Source organism: Asparagus officinalis, chromosome 7 (genome assembly GCF_001876935.1).
Source record: "Asparagus officinalis chromosome 7, Aspof.V1, whole genome shotgun sequence".
NCBI lineage: Eukaryota > Viridiplantae > Streptophyta > Magnoliopsida > Asparagales > Asparagaceae > Asparagus > Asparagus officinalis.
In genome coordinates, this window is record NC_033800.1 from 26658499 (window position 1) to 26667283 (window position 8785).

An 8785-nucleotide genomic window follows, 5' to 3' on the forward strand; every position below is an offset into this window, starting at 1 on the left:
GTAAGTGGAGGGATCGCTGGACGCAGGCTGTCAGCCTGTCAGAATACACCAGTGATCCTACTAAGATCAGATGATTGGTACAAATCAAGTTTGGGACTTCTCAACTCCATAAGAAACATAATAGTTTGAAAGACGTTATGATTAACATTTTATGTCTAAGGGAAGCTTCAAGCCCTTCAGATATGATTTAGACATGATTTTATGTCTCGAACATGAACATTATTAAGATAGCAAAACATATAACTGTACTCTTCTTCTAGACTTTTTCAATTTTTCCAGGCCTTTTGATCATGAAATATGATCCTCTATGCAAGCGTTTATAAGACATTTTTATCACATTGCTCATAATATTTCCTCACTGCGGATTTGAGATCCACTACGTAGAAGCAGTTGTCAGGTCAGTCAAACCCAGTTGAAAGCTTTGGATGATCTTTTGGGAAAGCACTGCCTTACATAACAAATTTTATACAGTTGGTAAATAGCCAGTTTAGTCATCTTTACAGAAGGTTGGGTTCATTGTTATTAAACAACAACAACAAAGCCTCTATCCTAAATTTCAAGTCTGCTGGGTTCACTTTTATTTGACGGATAGAAAAGTCTCTTCAGAGGTTGGCAGGTTCCAGGGCTTCTCTAAATAGTATATCGAGTTATATATCAGAATAAAAATGTTGAAGGTATGCTACATACATATACTGCTAGGGATTTAGAATGAGAATATGAATTATGAAGCATCCAGCTAACTTGACTTGTTGCCATGCTCATATATCGTATACTTCAAAAATCATGCATAAAACAGACTCAAATGCAAATCCACAATTCTATTGTGGTATTGTGCACCTCATATTATGCAATAGTTCTATGGAAAAGCAAATGTAAAGTGGAAATTTCCATGGGACACAAAATGAAAATGAACTTCTGGTCCATGTCACAACAGAAGTTCAATATTTTAATAGAAGTGTTGGCAGAGAAACAAACCTCGAGGCATCCTCCATCAGCAATCACAAAGCCAACGACCTTTGCCTTTTTAAGTTTAGGCAAGACTTCTCTGATATAAAAACTGGGTGCGGCTGAGCGTCTAAGTGATAATATGGGGAACTTGTTCTTCTTCCTATCTTCCTTCAGATCATTTGGCAAACTCTTCACAACAACAACATCGTTTGAGAGTGCTGCTATAAACTGCTCCTCATTGTAAAGATATGAGAAACTCTTAAATTTGGAAAGCGGACCTTTAGCTTGGATTCCAAAATAACTGACACAATAAGTGTTTATTAAAGGAATTCTTAAGGTTTCACCTGACGGCTTTTGACCGAAGGCTTTCTTGAATCTCAGGAATGACAAGGGTAGCATTTAACAGCCTGGAAATGGCGACAACATCACAGATCTATAATAAAGAAACATGTCATAATCTAATCATATAACAGTAGGCTAAAACGAAAATTGAGAAGAAAAGACTAGGCAAACATCAAAAGACCTACTGAAGATCTGATCTTATCAAATCCACCATAAATCTTCACGTATATGAAACGATTCTGCTTCCTCGGAACTGTTACATAGAAAATAATAAAATTAATGCTACACTAGACTTAAGCTACACAAATAAAATGTAGATGCCAATAGGGGAAAAAGAGAAGAACAAACATCATTTTTCAATTGGGGTTATGGCTCCATTTTTTTTCAACCTCATATGTGACATTGCTCATGGGATTTTCACTTGATAAATTATATTTCCCAAGGGTAGCAAACAATTTAATCAATCTTAATGTGGTTTCATCCCTATTTAACATAAGAACTTGTGATTTACATCTACATCTATAAGTACACTTTGGTTAGATGCACACCTAGTGAGATTAGTCTTTTATCAGTTCTCGCTACAACCAAGTATGCAGCAAGAATGAAATACATGTAACGATGTTGCTTTTGTTTACAGACAAACCTTTCTAAAGAACTTAGACAAAAAAGTACTAAGAGAAGAGATGTTACATAGTTATGGTGTTTGGCATTTCAAAAACTGAAAATGAATTAACATTCAAATAGATTTGTTTAAAAGATATTAGATAAGAATGCATTCTACCAAGTCAGAAAATATTCATATGAATAGCTTGATAGATAAAAAGAAATATGAAGTCACTTAGAGCCAGATAACTCGAGGATCATGAGAGGAAAATAATGGAGGGCCATGAGCGTGGCCAATTAACTTCTGAGGTTGAAAGAAGCTAGAAAACCAAGCTTCTCTAGGGCTATCGAGCTCTGATTGCCCCTCTGGATCCCAATTTGAGTCGTTGAATCAATCCAGCTTTGAGAGAATTGACCAACTACAGAGAATAAGAAAAGAATTCATGAACAGAGAAGAGTTTTGGGTTTTATTTCAGAATTCAGTTAGGGGAGATGAGCAGTGCTCTTCCTTCTTTATACTTTCAGTTCGTTGTGAAGCCAACTACTAACAACCCACTACTGCCACATTGCAGCATCCTACTAACTCTTGAAGCACTCAGTCCATGTGGCATACATCAAATGCATTACTAATGCATTTAAAGTCGTTCTCAAGAAGAACATTTACCAAAGACCCCCTTAACATCACAAAAGAACCCTTCCTGTTCTATTTATCTTCACGTATCTTCCCATGCATGTTGCAATTAAACCAAAACTTGCAACTCGATCCCTTGAAAATTTTGTACATCTTCAATTACTCTTGCAGCTTTCAGCAGTCAACAGAGGACCTTTACCCAACCCCAGCAGCCTCAACCATGGAGTATCTAGTAGTTTCTCAGACAGCTTTTGACTTGCATTTTCCACTTTCCAAAATCAATTCAATTACCAAGCATCCAATTTTGTCAAATTCTACCTGATTGCTTTAAAAGATGTGAAAAACACTCATTATAAGCAATGTCAGACATACCTAATGGAGGACGAATTGAAGGATTATCTCCGGAGCAGATGGAAGTAGATAAAACTGTTAGTTTACATTTTAGATATGATTTTATCTTCTAGGATTTTAGATAAAATGTTTGGTTTTATCTTGTATTAGGGAGTTATCTAGACTTGTAGAAACTTAATTTGTATAGATATAGGACTCCAACTCCAGTTAAGGAGTTATGGATTTCATTGTCTTAGCTGAGGAAATAGAAGTTGAAAAGTTTAGCTTCAGTTACTAGTTGGCATGTGATTTTCCCGGGCGTAGCATCTGTGTGACACTGACTTAAATGCCTGTGTGATTTCAGACTAGCCACAAGTTTATCCTTTGTTTCTTTATTTGTATTATATCCATAGACCAAAATCTCCTGAAATCAACCCCCTCATCTGTTTCCAATTCCAAAATAAATAAATAAATAAACCAATCTTTCCCGAAAGCCCGTGACTTCCTTATTGTTGCTTCTCTTCGTCCATAAAAGACAAAATAAGTTTAGCGCAAAATCCCCATTCAGCCCAAACAACAAACAACACTGGGGAAAAAAGGAAAGGTAATTGTTCATCTTGTTCCCCTCATTCTTCTTCTGAATCCAAAATCTAACAAACGTGTGAACAACTTCAGCAACACTCCAGCCTTGTCATGCTGTCAGATTTTTTGCATGTTTTCTGCCTGAGCTCGATAATGCACCCAGAACCCAATATCCGCAAAGTTGGCATGTATTAGTGAACACCGCATTTATGTAGAGTATTGAAGGATAACCCGCATTTGTCGTCACATAAACAAATTCACCATTCAAGTACTTACGGAGTGCTTCAAGCTTTTCTAGCAGCCTAGCCCAGTATTTATAATTATAACCATTCTCCAAATTATGTACAGAAAACACAAGTTTGCAACTTCTTTACCGAGCTTTTCAGTTAAGATCCTATCTTGCATGGGTATAGAGGTAGGGGTACGAGACACAGCAAATTTGTAAAATATAGGGTATGGGGAAACGGCTATATAAATACTTATACACAGATATACTATATATTGGAATTAATAATTTAAATGAAGACAAGGATGAGAATTAAATTTCCTATAACATTTTACATTTCTTTTCTTATGTGGATTATCAATTGGAAAATCACTAGTTTTTGAACTAGACATCCAAACAACCATTCAAAATATAACCCGGAACCTGATCTGTGTCCAATAACTTTCAAGAAGTGGATGTGAAGTGTAGGGTATATATCCAAAAAATGTATGACAATTGTTTAAATGAAAACATGAATTGTATAATTGAGTACAGGCTCAAATAAATGTATCCATGTATGCAAGGAGTGTCCAATAAGTTTGGGTACGGGTACGTGTTCGGTACCTGGTACGGGTACAGCTTCAAATTAGAAGTACCCAAGTAACATAGGCTAAGAAAGATGGAATTTAAAAAGATCGCTGTGTTTTCTACAAGAAAAGGCTGGACATATGAAAGCAATAGCCACCCTTTAACTGAATAACCACCTTTTCAAAAAGTCACATATTTAAGACTAATGTTTGTTTTTTTTCCCTGCTGTTTTTAGGCCCAAAAACAAATGTCGGCAACTATAAACATAGTAACAAATATAAAGAGGTGATAAAAAAAAATGACTATGGATATTGGATTATACCCAGACCCTTGGCGACTAAGATCTGCTTCAGCAAGACTGATGGCTAGACAACTTAATAGGAACCAGACCTGAGCTCATATAAGTCTGCTCAGAGCCTAGGCCAACCCATATTAAAGAGAGGCCAGTAACGGTGCTTCCGGGATATCAGGATTTTGTTGTGTACCTGATCATTAAGTGTAGACTTTGACAGTGAATTCCTTTAAAGCAAGATGAAGCTATTTTTTCTGAACAAGAAAGTTCACATGATTGGAATAGCCAACCCTCATGAATATTCAGCTTTGGAAGTAGTTTGCGTAGCATCAGTTTCCATTAATTATTTCACAATTAATCCACCGTACTCAGGAATTTAAGGTATGTTCTCCTGTGTTACATTATAATTGTTGAGTAAGTGAAGTTTGAGTAGTTCGATTTGTTTTGCACACCATTATTGTATTCTCGTTGAACTTCTATGATCATGCCAACCAACGGGAAACAAAACAAATGAAAGAATATGAGGACGTTATACCTGCATAAGTGCTCCTAGGGTTAGCATACGGTTGCAAGGGTTCCAAAGAGTTCACTGAACGCCAAAGCTTTCTATATTGCCCAATCTGGAACATCAATATCAAGAAACTAAGACAACTAAAAACAATGACCACACTCCCACCGCAAGTATCACCCTAAGAACCGCGTGTACGTGCACCAGGATTCAGTAAATTAACATTTACGGTATAGTAGAAGGGATAGCGGTGACAGTCATAATCCAAAAAAGTCTACCTTTCCAATCGAGTAAAAATCGTCCACATGCAATTTGTATGATACAAAGTCCCCGGTTGAATAGTCTGCAACAAGTAGGTGCACCAGCAAAGATAACACACATATAGCAATTCCCACAAGTGCACACAACTTGAACTTGCTCTTAAAAGCCATCTTATCCTGACCAATGTTTCATACCTAAGACAAAAAAGAACATTTAACAAATTAGAAAGCTAAAAGAAATTTTTTAAATAGAAAATAACTACTTTTAAAATAAATAAAAAATGACACATTACAATCATCATTATCATCTTTTAAACATTTTTAACTACAAGGACAACTCTTAATTGAGAAAGCTGAAAGTAAGGTTGACCAATGTGAGATCTACATCTACCTAAAAATGCAGTACAGTACTTAGAATGCTGAATCGAGTTCTGCTCTAATTCAGTTCTAAACAAGCTCCAAAGCTCGATTTCACAAAGATTACAAGAAAATTAACAGCATACGCGCTTCACTAGACTGCGATCCAAAGTACGAACCGATTCCAAACCCTAAGCAAGCTCCAATTCGCTCAGATCTCCACAAAATCGTTATCAATTGAAAGGGAATCGATCAAAGTCCTTACCGTTTGTGCTCAGATCCCCAACCAAGCGACAAAGATTCCAGATGCAACAAAACCCTAGGAATCGAGTCGGAGAGAGACTTGAGGAGGAAGTTTCGAGGATGAAGAATCTAAAACTGGAGACTTTTTTTTATGTGGAGATGAGAGAGTGGTGAGGTTGAAAAAACGTGGATTTAATAATGTTTGAGTTGCAGAGGTTCAGTCTTTTTTTTTTTTTTTTTTTTTCAGATGTGGGACAGAGTTTAGTGAGCGACTACGCGGGTGCAATCGAATCGAATATCGCACCATTCAAATTCATATTCGGTTCATATTGAAATATTCGAATTCGTTTTAGGACACTGGATCGGACTTTGATTCGGTTCGCTTGTGTATAGGGGTTTATTCGGTCCGGATACGTCTCAGATATGATGCTTATCATATCCGCTTACCCATTTCGAATACGGATACAGATACGGATATACATCGGTAAAAAAAAAATTATAGTCATATCCGTTAAATCGGATACAGATACGGATATACATGCGGATATATAAGCGGGTATGCATATAGATACAAAACAAATATGAGAAAACTAGAAAGTATTAAGAAAAATATAGTTCATGTGATACAAAACAGTTCGTTAATATGTTCATTATAACTGAAAAGTTAATATTAAATGTATTGATCATCAAAATTAACTATAATCCCATAATCTAATATCGAAACTATCATAAGAGTATGACTAATATGTATTCAGGTATTTCGGATACGGATACAAATATTTTACTACAAACTATATCCGTAACCATATACTATTGGTTATAAATTTAGATAATCATATTCGTATCCTAATAGATACAATTACAGATACTTCCTCGGATATGGATACGTTTTAGCGCCCTACAAGAAATTCATCGAAAGACAGCGATTTGCAAAATTTGTGAAGAGAGGCGTCACATCAGGGATGAAAAACCTAGGCCTTGAATTTAATATTTACCTGGGCCTGGGCTGTTTGGTAACGAGCAACATGGGCCTACACCATTAACTTGTGCATGTGAGCCTAGCTGTTTCAAGCTGTATGTAAAAGCACGCAAACTGTGGACTTATATTTACATTATGCGTTGCCTAGTTAACTTATTTACATGGGATTGAACGTGTAAAAGAAATTAGCAGTCAATGTTGTTTGCTATAAAGTTTATTTATAAATCTAAAATTTAAAATATAAATGAATGATTGATAACTGACCTAACTGACCGAATTGAATATACTTTTCGTCAAATTCTCTACTCAAATTATGAACCGAATGCTAATAATTGTTCATTTACTATTAAATAAATTGTCAAATCAAAGATAAATTTCAAAATATAGAAAAATAGTAAACAAACTGTTTATTAATTATTTGGTATATTTCCACCGCAGCAAATGTCTTGCCACCAGTATTAATGATAATATTCATTTATCTTTCCTTCACTTTTTTTTTATGTGATCAGTCATGAAAGAAGTTATTAGTAAGTTTAATAACCACAGTGTATATTTCATTTTCGCAGCATTGCAAACCAATTAGAATAGTGATAATAAGTAGATCGTTTGGTTCAACTACATCAAATTAGGAAATTTCAAAGAAATGGTATGGGTTATAATTAATAGCATCACTCTATTAGAGACGGATGTTCTCCTTAATGATTAAACTTCATAATATATTAATTGTGAGCGGGTTGTTCTGATAGCATATTGGGCATGCAATTACCAAACTACCCTCCCTATTTGTTTACGTGTGGATTAGAGTAGACACTCATGAGATATTAAGAGTCAAAGCTGATTGATTGTAAAAAAAAAAAAAAAACCGTTCGTTTAAATGTGGTTTGCCTATAAATTGACGATCAAATATAATTTTTATAAAATAACCTTATTTTAAAATTGATTTCTACGAAAAAGAACCTTTTACATTATGACCCTATTTTAAAATTGATTTCTAGGAAAAGAACCCTAAAACTAGCGACACTCTCCCCTCTCTCAAAAGAAAAATTCCTCAAGTACCCAAAATATGGGATTAATAGAGGGGACAAGTGAGGTGTCTCCCACCTATTGGATAATGAGTTGGTCATCATTAATGATGGCCAACTTATTATCCAATAGGAGGGAGACATCTCACTTGTCTCTTCTATTGGTCCCATATTTTGGGTCTCTGTAGCAAAGCTCCTCTCAAAATGATGCCTCGACTCCCTTCTTGCTTACAAAATCTCAAGTGACAGCGTCAGACCCTATCCCAAAAACCAAATCACAGCCTTTAGTCAAAAAATGATGGCCGTGGCCCAAGAGATCCAGAGTCTCTGACCACCAAACGTCTAAAGCCCAAAAGGTCAAACGTATTCAATTCCAAAGGAGTAGAAGGGAGTATAATAACTAATGAGGGAGCTTGAGTGTTCTCTCGCTCACACAAGAAAGATATCCGCTAACAAGTCAGCCAGAGAATCAATTGTCCTCCTCAGATTTCTAAAAATGATTTGGGTTACACAATGATTTTGCTTTGAGCTCTACTCCCACGCTCCCTTCACCGAACAAGGCATTCATAATTAAGTATCTAGCCTTTTTAAATCCCATACACACTAGACTTCGATGCAACCGCTAACCGCTAAGGGTCCGTTTGGTTCTCTGTTTTTGGGTGGGAAAGAACCCGAAAGCTGCTACAGATGAGACATCTGTGACAGCTTTCGAGCTCCTCCGAAACCAACCAAACAGACCCTAACTACGTCCCAAAACTTATCAGTTTCTTTTAAGGTAGAATATTTTACTATGGTTCTCTACACTTGATCTACTAATTATTGTACTCATCTATATACGCGTTAATTATATAATTATATGTTTTTTTGTTCTGTATATGAGCGGCAAGTTTATTGT

At 35.8% G+C, this 8785-nt stretch overlaps 1 protein-coding gene across 4 annotated transcripts in view; it reads right to left on the bottom strand.

The window, feature by feature from the left end:
- The window catches only part of LOC109848477 (uncharacterized protein At1g04910-like), a 13252-nt gene extending 7164 nt beyond the window's left edge, over window positions 1-6088 (bottom strand). The window contains exons 1-7 of one of the 4 annotated variants that reach the window (XM_020417992.1): window positions 5912-6087; window positions 5681-5837; window positions 5308-5484; window positions 5057-5141; window positions 1476-1543; window positions 1293-1381; window positions 976-1219 (exon numbers count right to left, since the gene is read on the bottom strand). In XM_020417992.1, coding sequence (XP_020273581.1) covers window positions 976-1219; window positions 1293-1381; window positions 1476-1543; window positions 5057-5141; window positions 5308-5460 — 639 coding nt within the window. In that variant the 5' untranslated portion in view covers window positions 5461-5484; window positions 5681-5837; window positions 5912-6087. Of the gene's footprint in view, window positions 1-975; window positions 1220-1292; window positions 1382-1475; window positions 1544-5056; window positions 5142-5307; window positions 5485-5680; window positions 5838-5911 lie in introns of all 4 variants that reach the window. The other 3 variants (XM_020417995.1, XM_020417991.1, XM_020417993.1) reach the window with 3 other exon arrangements.